The sequence below is a fragment of the Salvia miltiorrhiza genome, chromosome 8 (genome assembly GCF_028751815.1).
Source record: "Salvia miltiorrhiza cultivar Shanhuang (shh) chromosome 8, IMPLAD_Smil_shh, whole genome shotgun sequence".
In the NCBI taxonomy this organism is placed as follows: domain Eukaryota; kingdom Viridiplantae; phylum Streptophyta; class Magnoliopsida; order Lamiales; family Lamiaceae; genus Salvia; species Salvia miltiorrhiza.
In genome coordinates, this window is record NC_080394.1 from 53,286,653 (window position 1) to 53,301,126 (window position 14,474).

The 14,474-nt window shown below is 38.9% G+C and overlaps 1 protein-coding gene across 2 annotated transcripts; it reads left to right on the forward strand.

Annotated features, from left to right (window-relative positions):
• Positions 1-10,527: 10,527 nt before the first annotated feature.
• Positions 10,528-12,613, forward strand: LOC130999084 (aquaporin PIP1-2). Of its 2 annotated transcripts, XM_057924565.1 has the most exons (4): positions 10,528-10,982; positions 11,520-11,815; positions 12,048-12,188; positions 12,287-12,613. In XM_057924565.1, the coding sequence occupies exons 1-4, from the start codon at positions 10,658-10,660 to the stop codon at positions 12,380-12,382; spliced, it is 858 nt and encodes a 285-aa protein (XP_057780548.1). In that variant the 5' UTR covers positions 10,528-10,657; the 3' UTR covers positions 12,383-12,613. The 2 variants fall into 2 exon arrangements, with proteins under 2 accessions (XP_057780548.1, XP_057780547.1); XM_057924564.1 differs by having other exon boundaries at positions 10,557-10,982; positions 12,048-12,613.
• The last annotated feature ends 1,861 nt before the right edge of the window (positions 12,614-14,474 follow it).

Consider the following 14,474-nt stretch of genomic DNA (forward strand, 5'->3'; position numbering starts at 1 on the left):
CCTCCTCCCCACAAAAATTTTGAGAACAGTGAATTAAGTTCCTTAATCACCGCTTTAGGTATGAAAGCGAGGGATAATTGATAAACCGGGATGGATTGCAACACCGACTTGACTAGAGTAATTCGTCCTGCCAGCGAAAGATGTCTCTTCTTCCAGCTTGCCACTTTGTTTGAAACTTTTTCAACCAAAAACTTCCAATCTCCAACACCATTGCTGCGCCCCCCCCACTTTAGTACCCAAGTAGTTGCACGGAAAGGATCCGATCTTGCACATGAGGAGCGATGCCCATCTCCTCTCAACTGCGTCATCCACTCCCACTGTCAGAAGACAACTTTTGTCAAAATTTACCGCTAAACCCGAGACAAACTGGAAGAGAATCAGGAGTTTCTTCACGCTCTCCATATTTCTGTCATCTGCCTCCAACAAGAAGATAGTATCGTCCGCGTACTGCAGATGTGAAATGGGCACTTTATCCTTGCCAATCTTCGCCGGAACCAGGAGCTGCCTCTCCGCTGCTCTTTCAATGAACTCGTTGAGGCCTTCTGCCACGATAAGGAAAAGGAAAGGTGACAACGGGTCACCCTGTCTCAAACCTCTCTCCATTTTGAAGTCTCCCGTCGATGACCCGTTCACCAATACACTTGCCGTTCCAGATTCCAGACTCCCTTTAATCCACTTCCTCCAAAGTCCGTCAAAGTTAAGTCGGCTGAGAAGCATATCCAAGAAATCCCATTGCACAGAGTCGTATGCTTTTGCGAAGTCAATCTTGAAGAAAATACGGCCCACTCTCTTCTTTTTTGCCTCAAAAATAGCTTCATTCAGGATAACCACCCCATCCAGGATGAAGCGACCCTTGACAAACGCACTTTGATTATCAGAAATGATCGACCCCATAACCCTCTTCAATCTGTCAGCCAGGATTTTAGCCACAATTTTATACAAGCTGGTGATAAGAGAAATTGGGCGAAAATCATCGATCGACCCAGCCCCTTCTTTCTTCGGAATCAAAACAATAAAAGAGGCATTACCACCTTTCGGTATGTTCCCATTTTCGTGAAATTCCTTCAAAACCTGGAGTAAGTCCTCTTTAACCACGTGCCACGCCGCTCTCCAGAATGTGAAGTTAAAACCATCGGGTCCCGGACTCTTGTCTCCACAACAGCTCCACACTGCTTCTTTAATCTCGTCCAGATGAAAATCCCTGATCAGCCAATGCCTCTCTTCATTTGAAATTCTCCTCCTCATGAAGTCCAAGGGGAAATCAGGCATCTGTCGTTCTTTCCTTTTGAAAAAAGCTTCAAAATGATTTCTCACTCTTGCTTTAACCTCATCCGGTTTAGATATCCACGAGTTTTCAAAGAGCATTCCGCCAATCTCGTTTTTAATCCGTCTCCCACGAATTGCCCTATGGAAAAAACCCGAATTTGTGTCTCCTTCTTTGAGCCATTTGAGTTTAGCTTTCTGTTGCAGCATCATCTGCTTATTCTTGAGTTGAAGGGAGAGCAGGGCTTGAATCTCATTTCTCCTAATCACCTCTGATTCTTCAAGACCTCTCTGCTCGTCCACCTTATCCTTCTCTTGAAGTTCCTTCCGAAGTTCTTGAATTTTGTAGTCAATGTCACCGAAAGAAGTCCGATTCCACACCTTCAAGGCCTCTTTAACTTTCTTCAATTTCTCCTTAACCACAAAAAAACTCCATCCCCCCACATTAGTCACCGTCCACACCTGCTTGACCATCTCCTCGAACTCCGAATGATTCACCCATGCATTGAGGAATCGAAAAGGTCTTGGTCCCCAATCTTCCGATCTTGTAGTGAGAATAATCGGACAATGATCCGAAATTGAACGTTGAAGTCCTCGTGCCGACGTCCCTTCCCAAGCAGCCATCCAATTCTCATTAACGAGGAAGCGATCAATCTTACTCTTGCACTTTCCATTTGGTTTGTACCAGGTAAATTTCCGACCTTGAGTTTTAATTTCCTCCAGATCGTTCCCCCGGATAAATTCTTCAAAACTTCTTGCATCAGCTACTCCAAACGCCTCCCCACTGCCCACACGTTCATCCCTCCTCCTAACTGAGTTAAAATCTCCCAATATACAGACACTCCTATCCGTATTTTGTTCCACAATTGAGCTTAAGGCATCCCACAAGATCCGCTTTTCCCCTGAGCCGACTGGTGCGTACACATTGATGATGCAACATAAGATATCACCCTCCTTGTACCTACCATTCACCACCACCGCCCCCGGTAAATCCCACGTACTAGAGGCTTCAAACACCTCCCTATTCCACAAGCAAACAATTCCTCCAGCCCTTCCCTCCGAGTTCCTAATCGCTATGTCTGTATAATTAGACCCCCACCAAGATTTACAGAACAAGTCCCTAAACACCTCCATCTTTGTCTCCTGTAAGCAACAAAAATCGATCTTCTGCCCTTTCACCAAATCAGTAACATCTCTCTGCTTCGCAACACTCCCCAAGCCCCGAATGTTATAAGATAACAAATTCATTAAACATTCCTCAAAATACTCCCAGCATTTTCGCAAGAAAGAAAATTACCTTGCACCTCAATCTGTCGAGCAACATCTTCGTCTGGAATTCGACTTGACAACCCGATCTTCTTTCCAAAATCCCAGATCTGTTGACCTGAACTTTGCTCCCCAATTGTCGTCTCCTGCCCTTCTTCGTTCTCCCCCTCTCTTTCCTGCTCTGCCACTTCCTCCCCCCTTCCATCAATTGGCTCTAAATCTGAAATGAAGTGTTCCCATTTCTCTTTCTCCCTGTTTCTATTCTTTTTCTTTTCTCTCCCTTTTTTTCCTTTTGAATTTCGATCCCCACACCTTTTACTTTGGTTTGAACAACTTCCTTCCTCGTTGCTGAAAATCGGCGGCTCATTCCTTTCGATCCTTTGCCCATCCTCTTTCGACGCCGTGTCATCTGCAACATTTTTGGCACCTTGATTTTCCATGTACACAACTGAATCGGCTTCTTCCCTTTCCAGAATAGCGCTTCTCTTCTCTCCTTGCGCTTGGGTCGACATTAAGGTATGACCTCCCTCACAAACGCTTCTTCCTGGCCCATCAAGAGAAACACCAATAAAGCCACCAGTTGTGCTTTTTTGTTGTACCTTCTGAGAGTCGGCCCAGTTTTCTTCCTCAAAAATTTGGTTTGGACTTTGAAAAGCGTGGCAGTCCATCTGCCCATCCTTTACGAGTGGCTGACTCTCACCTTCGGCCCCAACCAAATTTAAAAGCATTTTCGATCCTCCTACCAACGTCCCCTCATAATTGGTTTCCTCGACAAACGTGTCTGCATGGATCGAATGAGACGAAACGTTGATTTCTTGGAGAACCGAAACATCATCATCCCTTTCACCGCTCTCGTTCTGATCTCCGATGGTTGCAGCTGCCGGATCCATGGACTCCTCCCCGCTCGTCCATCCTGCATCCGATCCCGAATCCTCGAACTCCGTCTCTCCGAGCATGGAAGAGAAAGGATTCTCGTGAATTTCCTCAATGCGAAACGTGAACCTTGCTCCATTAATACAACACTCCGTCACTTGATCAATGGATCTAAGGCCCGTGGAGATTTGAATCAAAGCAACATCCAGTTTTTCTTTTTCTTTCGTCTTCTCATGCATCTTCAATACCCGACCGAACTTTGCAGTTGCCAACTCAAAAAAGCGATGATTCCATGCATGTAGTGGGATCCCGACCCACCTCGTCCACACCACTCGTTGTTGAAACACATCCACAACGTTCCATTTCCTCTTCCATTGAAACCAGAACTCACTCCATTCATCCATTTCCGTTAAAACTTTTTCTGTTGGCGCGTCACAGACACTACTTATCAACACCAAATTTCCTCCCATCGTCGTCACCTTCAGTTTCCCAGCAATTTCGCTATTGATTTCTTCTTTAATCTCTTCCCACAAGAACTCATCTTTGATGAAACCCGTAAAAGCTCCATCTAGCCATCGTGTTTCCTCATCCGAAGTTTTGAACTGAAGCAAATCCGAAGATCCTGACTCCCCTTCTTTGGATCCAGTGAGCACCTCCTTAAAAGAAACCCCCATCATCCTTTTTGCGGCATGCACGACCTTTGTTTTTTCCGACTTTCTACCTGCATCAGCTTTGAATCCCTTCCCTTTACTTCCTTGGATCTTCACTTCTCTCTCGAATCTCGGTTTGAACACCCTAATTTTATAGCTCCCAATCCACAACTTATTAAGTTGTTCCAGCAAACCGTCCCTATCTTCAACATCTTCGAAGCGAACAAAACCGAAAGGCTTCCCTTTTTTGTCTCTCTTTCTTGGACAAAAGATGTCTGTCGGTTCTCGCACGGAACCGAACTTTCTCCTCAAAAAATCAAAGCTACATTCTTCTGGAATGTTGTTGAAAAAGAATGTAACTTTTTGTGCTTCATTCTCGTCTCTTGCTTTCCAAAGATTCGAAAACCTTTGAGTCTTTTGGTTCAGCTGCTTCTTCACCATTCCATCGGCTCCGTTCCTCACTTCCCCTCGTTTCCTCACCTCCCTCCAGACCTCCTTTCCCATCTCTTAAAATGGACCTATTCAAAATGCAGCCCGCCGCAGATGATAACTGCACCTCTGCCGCATCTCCCCGCCGCTAGACTGCCTGAGACCTTATATCCGGCCCCCCCGAACACGTCCGACAGGAGAACCGTATCCACTGCGACTCCGGATATGCCCGATAAGGAGATCCGAGGTTCGCTGAAGAGACCTAGAGAAAAAGTCGTGACATGCTGCTCCAAAATGGTCTGCTGAAAGCGGATCGATCTGATGGGATCGGAATCCCCCTCTGCTGTCTGGAGGCGCGGTCTAGCCGGACTGTATAGCTGCGGTGGCCCTGGAGTTGTGGTCTCACCGGACTGGAGAGCAGCTGTTTCAGTTCTGGATCGCTTCTCGCTGGTCTTCTTTTGGTTAAAACCGACGAGATCTACGCCGATCGCGGAAGACCTGGCTGGAACGCGGTCTCGCCGGACTGGGGGGCTGCGGTGGATCTGGATGCGTGGTCTCGCCGGAGTGGAGAGCAGCTGTGGCAGTTCTGGATCGCGTCTGTCTAGACTTGTTTTGGTTAAAACCGACAAGATCTACGGCGATATTGGGAAATGAACGATCCCTGCGAGAAGAATCCAGCGGATCGAGGCTCGGAGCGGCGGAGAACCAGATCGTCAGATCGCAAGATCTTTCAACGGCCGAAGGGACTGCGGCCGCCGGAGCTTGGAAACGGAGGCGAGCAAAGGCAGGGACTGCTCGACTGGGCCTCGCGACTGGGCGTCACGCGTCTGCGTCTGGGTCAAGCGCGGCGGCACTCCGGTGGGAGAGGCGGTTGGCGCTCAGGTGGGAAGAGGCGCGGTGGCCCGGTGGCCCGCTGGGAGTCGTCCTTACCTGCTGTTCAACGGAGAAGACTAAAATTGAAGAGAGAGAGAGTTCCGCTGCTCGCTATCCACATCTTTGTTATAAAAATTGAAATTGTTTTTTTTTTCTTTTTTTTTTTGAGAGAATAAAAATTGAAATTGTTGTTAACTGTCATCAACTATCAACTTTTGGATCTAAATAAAATTGTCCACTAATAAAAAATCTCGAATTATATACTTCAATCGAACAATGTATTTAGTTGTTCATTTATTCATACAATAATTAAGAATATAAAATAATACTTTTATTCAATTTCTTGATGTATAACTTTTGATGAAAAACATTTATTCTCGAGCGAATAAAATTTTACTTCCACATAATTTTGAATTATATATACAAGAATACCGTCGAACAGGATTGACAATTTTCAACACGACACGAAAGCACGATACGAAATCGCACAAAATTAATGGGTTAGTGTCAAGCCTTATCAAGTTTGTGTCCTTATCGTGTCGACCTGATAAGGACCTGATAATTTCGTATCGGGTTCGTGTCACCTGATATAGTTAATATTATTATTTTTATTAAATATTTATTTTAATTTTTTTATTCTTTCTACACTTTATCCTTTAGGGTTTCGTGTTTAATCAGATTTTAATCAGATCGTGTCGTTATTGTATCGTGTCAACACAATTCGAATTGCGTTGTTATCGTATTGTTGGGTTCGTGTCGTGTTCGGATTTGAAGGAATCGTGTTAGGTTCGTGTTCGTGTCGAGCACTTTCTTAACAAGTCGTGTTCAGATTTAACCTTATCAGATCGTATCGATATCAGGTCGACCTGATAACGATCCGACACACACAATTTGCTAACCTGGGCAACAGTGTTATCATGCAAATTGAAAGGAGAATTATGAAAAATCCAACTTTGCATGAACTTGGACAACTTTTAAGATTAATTAGGTATTCTTTACCATAACTATGCAACTTATAAAGTTCGAAATACTAATACCTAACTTTAATTACTTCTATTATACAAATACATTTGCCAATAAAATTTATCACATAAAAAAAAATTCTTGAAACTTCATATTTTTAATTAACCGAGGGTGTGTTTGGATGAGCTTATAATAAATTGTTTAGAAACTTATTTTGCCATATAAGCTTTTAAACAATTTATAAGCTCTAAAAGCTTATAAGCTTGGCCCAAGTATGGGAGGCGCCAACTCCACATAAGGCGACGGTAGTTGTATGGCGAAGCTTGAGAAATAGATTGGCAACGTGTGACAATTTAGTGAGGAGGAACGTACCGATTCATGTGGAAGAGAAGTGGTGCAATGCATGCGTGGGTCATGAAGAGACGGTGGAACACCTGTTTATTCATTGCCCAAAAACCGATCAAGTTTGGGATCATATTCAGCAATGGCTCAACATCAAAACGGCAAAGCCACAAGGTCTCTCTCAACATTTTTTGTCTTTTACTCATGGTGGCAAAGGTAAGAAAATCAGAAATTTTTTGAAAGCTTTATGGGTTGGAACAATTTGGCTGCTGTGGAGTTATAGAAATGAAAGTAGGTTTGAAGGAAAGGAGTGGGATCCACAAAAACTTGTGTTGGAGGTTAAAGGTAGACTTTGGAGCTGAAACAAGACCTTCCAAATGGTGGAAGTGAATGTTCCGTTTTCTTTGTGGTGTTCCCGAGAGTACACACTCCCCTTTTTGTAATTGTTTTGGTACTACTGGTACCGAGTTTTTCAATATATTGCACTTTTATCGATCAAAAAAAAAATTACACTTTGTAAAAATGAGGAGAAACAAATAGGGATTTATTTTCTTTGTTGTTCATATTTTTCTCATGATAAATTTATCGAATGAATAGAACACACTGATATGCTTAAATTTAGTTTCCTTTTATTCATACGTAAATCAAACTTAATAGATTTGGCCAATAAGATGTATTCAATATAGTACTCCCTCCGTCCCACGAAGCATGACACAGTTTTCTTTTTGGTCTGTCCCACGAAGCATGACACGTTTCTAAAAATGACAAAAAAATTACCATTTATTCACATTTTCACTTTTTCACCTACCACACTTAACACACAAAATACAAATTTCTTAATTCATGTGCCGAAAAGAATTGTGACATGCTTCATGGGACATAGGGATTAAATAAAAATACACCTTTTTTAAAAAACTAAAAATCCACTTTTATAATGATATAAATTTTAATAAAAGATTTATCATTTTGAGTGAAATAAAAATTCTATTGTGATATAATTTTAAATTAATTAATTTGGTTGAGTAGTGAATTCAAATATTAATAAATAAAAGGTACTACTGAAAGTTATAATAAAATGAATTGTTTGAGCAAAAATATAGAAGAGGTGGTCTTGGACTCTTGGGTGTACCGTACAATCGGGTTATATCTTCACTTAAACTTTGACCCGCACCCTGATTTGAACTCATATCCTGACCCAACTCATATAAATAATATTATTATGGATATGGATCAATCCGATTGTACAGTACACTCACATATACCCAAGATTTTGTGAATATAGAGTCAGGTATATTTTATATGAAGGAACCAAAATCCTACCACTTCTCCTCTCCAAGTCAAAAATAAAATAAAATGAAGCAGCTAAAACCATAAAATGAATATTTATGAATATCCATTTAGCAACTGAGGGAGTATTTTATAAATTTCGTACCCTATTTCTCGTGCTCTTTTTTTTTTTTTTTTTAACGAAGCAAATCCCACTTTATATAATAATTTGAAAACTAGATACTCCCTCCGTCCCCAAAATAAGTTCCTCTTTGGGGACGGCACGGGTTTTAAGGAAAATGGTAAAATTTATTGATAGTAGAGAAAAATATATTATACTCCCTCCGTCCACGAAAAACATGCCACTTTGCTTTCGGCACGGGTTTTAAGAAAATGTGAGTAAAGTTGGTAGTGGAGTAAGGGTCCCACTTTAAATGTGAGTGGAGTTGTGTGGACCCTACTACTAAAAATGGAAGTGGCATATTTTTTGTGGACGGACGAAAAAGGAAATTGTGGCATATTTTTGGTGGACGGAGGGAGTAATTAGTATTGAGAGTGGTGAAAAGGTGAAAAAAATGTTATAATTAGTATTGGGAGTGGTGAAAAGGTGAAAAAGTGTTATAATTAGTATTGGGAGTGGTGAAAAAGTGAAAAGTATGAATAAATAAAATATTATTAGTGGTGGGGTAGTTGTCCAAAAATAGAAAGAAAGAAAGAGAAACTTATTTGAGGGACGTCCCAAAATGGAAAAAGAGGAACTTATTTCAGGGACGGAGGGAGTATATAAACAGCACTTATATTCTCGATAAATTATTTTTTTTTGTTTTTCGTGAATTTTCTTCCCATGATGACAAAAGGGGTCAGCTGAACTTATTCATTTTCCAAATAAAAAGTTCTGAATATTCATTAAAGCTGGCGCTGGATTATTCGTTAGGATAACATATTTTGGGAAAATTAATGTTTTATTCTGTCAAATTGAATATTAAATAGTATACTTGATAAATGATAACATAAATAAGCTTTCATGTTTAAATAAATTAATCTAATGGATTGAGCGTATTAAATATTAAAAGAAACAGCAAAAAAGCAGAAGAGAGCAGACAGCGCAGCTCATTCATTGGCTATCGTTTGTCTTCTTTTTGCTCTCTCCAGAAACATCTTTCCTTTTTGTGCTTTCACGAAAATTACATGTCGATCCTTGTTGTTTTAATATATTGCGTATTAGTCCTTACATTTTGAATTATGATTTCTAGCATCCTAGAGTTCATAACGGCTCTTCGAATAAAATAAACAATAGTAACAATAGGAGAAGGGATTAATCCGAGTTTGGTTGATTGAAGTCTAAGAAATTAATATCTCAAAACATGCATAATTAATGCAACAAGTTAACATATATGGATCATACAAAAATAGAATCAATGTGCATTTAATTTATACCAATGTTTTAAGTGACTTCATTAACTTACTTTTGAAGCAAGAATGAAAAATACAATATATAAATAGGACTTGTAGGATTGAACTACTTAATTTGAATAGGATGTTATAATATATAGTATAATTAATTGAGGAGTGAATAATATATAGGGAGAGGTTCAAATAAGAACAACTAAATAAAATAAAAACGGAGAACCATTTTAAATCATTCGATCATCAAGATCTACAGACAGTGGATGCATCATCTTAGTGGATGAATGTAGAACCTGAATTCAAATTCTGAAGGGAGCAAAAAAAATATTTTTTTTTGAATGCAGTAAATTTAATAACGAATGCATTCATTTGTATAGCAAATACAATAATTTTAATGATTCTTACGTTCTCACGAAAATTATGGTTCACACACACACACACACATTTATATATATATATATATATATATATATATATATATATATATATATATATATTATCAAGCACATGATATTGTTATTAATATTTGCAAGGATATCAGTCGTAGTTATTATTGTTTGAAGCTACAACTATTCGATTTTTTCAAACTCCGATTTTAAATATCAATTAAATGAAATATGTAGACGGCATTTTACAAATATTGTTTTATCTACATTTTTTTTACTACTCTCTCCGTCCACAAAAAATATGACACTTTTGGTGGACACCTATTTTGAGAAAATTGGTGGTGATTTTTATGCAGTGGAGAAAGGGTCCCACCAAAATTAGAAATGAGCGGTTGAGATTGAATTACATATGATTTTTTGTAAATAAGGGATGTTTGTAAGGATAAAAAGATAAGAAAAAGTGGTGAGTCATGTCTTAAAATGAAAATTACATACTTTAATTTTCATGAACACTCGAAATGGCAAAAATGTCATACTTTTCGTGGACGGAGGAAGTATTTTTTTTATAAGAGTAAGGTTTTGTCATTTTGATAACCTCAAACAAAAATGTGATTCAAGGTGCAGTAAAAGTTAGAACTGTTAAATTACATCAAATAGTATCAAAATTCTTCAAAAAAAGAAAAAAGAAAAAAGAAAAAAAGAAGAAGAAGATCAAAATGCAAAAATTGAGAAAGACAGTGGGTTAACGAGAATATACAAAACTCCAAGGGCCTTAAATAAAATAAAGAGGCCAAAAAAGAATTTGTATATTTGTTACACTTATCCTTTCATGTCAGTATAAATCAGTCTCTGCCCACTCCACTTCACCTCACCACTACCATCTCATCAAACCAACCTAGAGAGAGAAAACCAGCTCCCAAGAGAGAGAGAGAGAGAGAAATGGAAGGCAAAGAGGAGGATGTGAAGCTCGGAGCGAACAAGTTCAACGAGAGGCAGCCTATAGGCACCTCCGCTCAGACCAAGGACTACAAGGAGCCGCCACCGGCGCCGCTGTTCGAGCCCGGCGAGCTCACCTCCTGGTCCTTCTGGAGAGCCGGCATTGCTGAATTCATGGCCACCTTCTTGTTCCTCTACATCACGATTTTGACCGTGATGGGGTATGCGAGGTCGACTTCCAAGTGCGCCAGCGTTGGGATTCAAGGAATCGCTTGGGCCTTCGGTGGAATGATTTTTGCCCTAGTTTACTGCACCGCTGGAATCTCTGGTACATTTTCCTACTCAATCACTGCGTTTTGTGCGTGTTCTTCCTGGATCTGCCCTTTGCTGCTGATTTATTGAGTTCAGGGTGACGGTTACTGCTTGAAATTTGTTGTCTGCGTTGCTAAATTGTGGTTGTTTCGTCATGTTCTGTGTTTGATTCACATGCAACAATTTTGTTCTTCTTCTCCAAGTAGCAAACTGCAAATTTGCTTACGTAAGGTTTCTGCTACTGGAGTTGGCGTTGTGCGTGTGCGTGTGTGAAGATACAGCTAATTATAGATTTTAATTTCCGATTATTGAGCTTGAATTTTGATATTTTGTAATTTCTAGCTTAAATTTATGAAACGAACTTAGATTTCTGCCTCCAGCGCTCTCCTTTCCATGTTTGAGCTCGCGAAATGGTAGATCTCACCCAATTTCACTTCGAGTTCCTAGAATCATCTCTGATAAATTGCTTGCAGCAGCATCTTTACTGAATTTTGGTAAAAGTTTATTTACATATTTCCATGTAGTGATTTGTGAATGTTTGTGAGGGTTTCAGGTGGACACATCAATCCAGCCGTGACATTTGGTCTGTTCTTGGCGAGGAAGCTGTCTCTGACGAGAGCTGTTTTCTACATTGTGATGCAAACCCTCGGCGCCATCTGCGGTGCTGGCGTTGTCAAGGGTTTCCAGCCCTCCATCTACCAGATGCAGGGCGGCGGTGCTAACGTCGTCGCCCACGGCTACACCAAGGGCTCCGGCCTTGGTGCTGAGATCATCGGCACCTTCGTCCTCGTCTACACCGTCTTCTCCGCCACCGATGCCAAGAGAAACGCCAGAGATTCTCATGTTCCTGTGAGTATATCATTCAATTTTACCCCGTTGATGGATTTTCATTATGCAGTATGCAAATTAACTATTGGATATGCTTGATTGTGGAAAATTAGGGACAAAATACCATTTATAATGTTAGCTTGAAAAATTCTCGTTTGTTGTAGGAATTTAAGAGCAATTCTTGAAAAATATGCTTGTTGAGTTGGTAATGAAATTCCCACTTTAGGAATGTTTCTAATGTGCGGATTTACAGATTTTGGCTCCCCTCCCCATCGGATTCGCCGTGTTCTTGGTTCACTTGGCGACCATCCCCGTCACAGGAACGGGCATCAACCCCGCCCGCAGCCTTGGTGCAGCCATTATCTTCAACAAGGACCATGCTTGGGATGACCACGTAAGATCATCGCCAGCATTCTACATACTCTTTTTTCGTCTTTTGATATCTCCGGCTATTACTAACTTAAGTCGCCTGTGTAACGTGCCTCGTTGCAGTGGATCTTCTGGGTCGGACCATTCATCGGAGCTGCGCTCGCTGCCCTCTACCACCAGGTGATCATCAGAGCCATCCCATTCAAGAGTGGCCACTAAAATTTTCCTCTTTGGTGTGCCTTGTGCTGCTGCTACTTGAAAGTGTGAAGCTGCTGCTGATTTTCTTGGTTTTTCTTTTTCCTACTTGATGATGAACTAGAATTGTGTTTATTGTAGTTTTATTTATGTATTTTATCTACTGAGTATGGACCTATGTTTGGCTCACATGTAAAGATAATTGTATGATTTGGGATTACTATTGTATTGCAATTCGGCCTACTTTTCATCAAATCTTAGTTGTCATTTTTGTTTACATGTGCTTATCTTGTTGGATTGCACATGATCATATCCCATGTGAAAAGTTTGGTAGGTTGTTTAGGCTTAAAATAATATTTCTCTCCTCTCATTTTTTTTGGGGCACAACCTTTAAAAAATGTTACTAGTTGATATGTGTTTTTTTTACAAAAGGTGTAAATTATTTAAAAGTTGTAGGTCCATACTTTTTAAAGAGTCGAGAGTTACTTCCTTTGTCACACTTCAATATTTTTTTTTTTTTTTTTTTTCGGGACGTCCCATTTTAATAGTTTTATTTCTATTTTCGGTAATGATTTTATACTACAAATAATATGGTTCCACATATTTTTACACTTAAAAAATAAATTTCTTAATTTTTGTGCCCAAAAAAATGAAACTATTGAATCAGGACTAAGGGAATATTTTTTTTTCGAAGAAAATAACTAAGAAAAGTGAGATCACTGAGATTGTTAAAAAAGAGATGAGACGTCAAGAATAGAAGAGAAAAGAAATAATAGTAATAAATTGAACTCCCGTCGTCTCTAAACATTTTGTCCTAATTTGTTTTTTCTTGGAGTGCTTTTCAAAAGTTTGCCTCAATTTCTTTATTTTTGTACATGACTTTATCATCAACTTTACAATTATAATTATTTAAATATTATTTTTGTACTTAAATCTCACTATCAAATAATTTTTTATTAATTTTTATTAAAATACGTGCTTTTTTTGGGGCGAAATTTTCGAAGAAGGAAGAGAGTACATATTTTTGTAGGACGAATGTAAATAACAAATATTGGGGAAATTATGCATAATTTGGTGCGCATGATTTTATGGGAGAGAAGTATTTAAATTAAAAAATGCATGTTATCTACAATAATTGGCATGACTAACTGCAAAAAGGGGATATGGGCACAAATAGTAAAGTGTTAACTAATTAGTCTATTCAGAATACTCTGGTGTCACTTTCCACTATTTATTTGTTCCAATACTACTACAAAATAAAAGTAAACTGTGAAATAGTGATCTCTATGTGTAGCTAGTGATTGTGATTTCATTGTGTAGTTGAATTATATCGGCCTCGGTTTAATTTTACATTTTTATTCTAGTATTATTGTCAAATTATTATTTTATTTGCATTTGTTTAATTTTTTTTTATCGTGCAATCAATTTAATATATAAAAAATATAGAAATAATTTACTTAAACTATCTAGGTGTGATAGTTAAAAAATTGACAAAATAAATTGAATATTTTAATTGAACCTGTTAATATCCATGCATTTACTATATAATTTCGAATATTAATATTTTATTTAAGCATAATTTGAAAATTAAATGTGTTGTAGCACGGGTGTCACACCAGTGTATCATAAATTCATAATAAATTTACTATGATGATTTCGAAACTATTTCTTGTTTTGTGGATTGGTTCTAAATTTCTAATGCACAGCTTAATTGAGGCTTGAAAAAAATAAAAGAAAAGAAACACCTTATCAAACTATTTTACAGATTGATGCATCTTCTTCTTCTTCTTCTTTTTTTTTTTCTGAGTTTGGGAATAAGGGAATTATGATTTCTCACTCTCGAAGAATATTGATAGGCTACAACGTTTGTGGTTCTATAATTATTGCTCATAACTAACTTTAAGCTTCATAGCTAATTTACAGTAGAATGAGTCGATGAGAGAGAAGGATGAGAGAGAGAGAGAGAGAGAGAGAGAGAGAGAGAGTCATTTGTCACAGTGTCAATTTTTGGTGAAACAAAGTAATTATAGGTTATCTATTGAGGCCTGCTTGCATTATGTGTCATCTCTCACTTTCTCATTGCTTTAGTTTGTCTCACTTAAATTGTAATACCAAA

Excerpts from the sequence above, each read along its gene's own strand:
- LOC130999084 (XM_057924564.1), top strand. The coding sequence starts at position 10,658 with ATGGAAGGCAAAGAGGAGGATGTGAAGCTCGGAGCGAACAAGTTCAAC. Across the intron at positions 10,983-11,519 it reads CTGCACCGCTGGAATCTCTG|GTGGACACATCAATCCAGCC; the intron begins GTACATTTTCCT and ends TGAGGGTTTCAG. Across the intron at positions 11,816-12,047 it reads CCAGAGATTCTCATGTTCCT|ATTTTGGCTCCCCTCCCCAT; the intron begins GTGAGTATATCA and ends GCGGATTTACAG.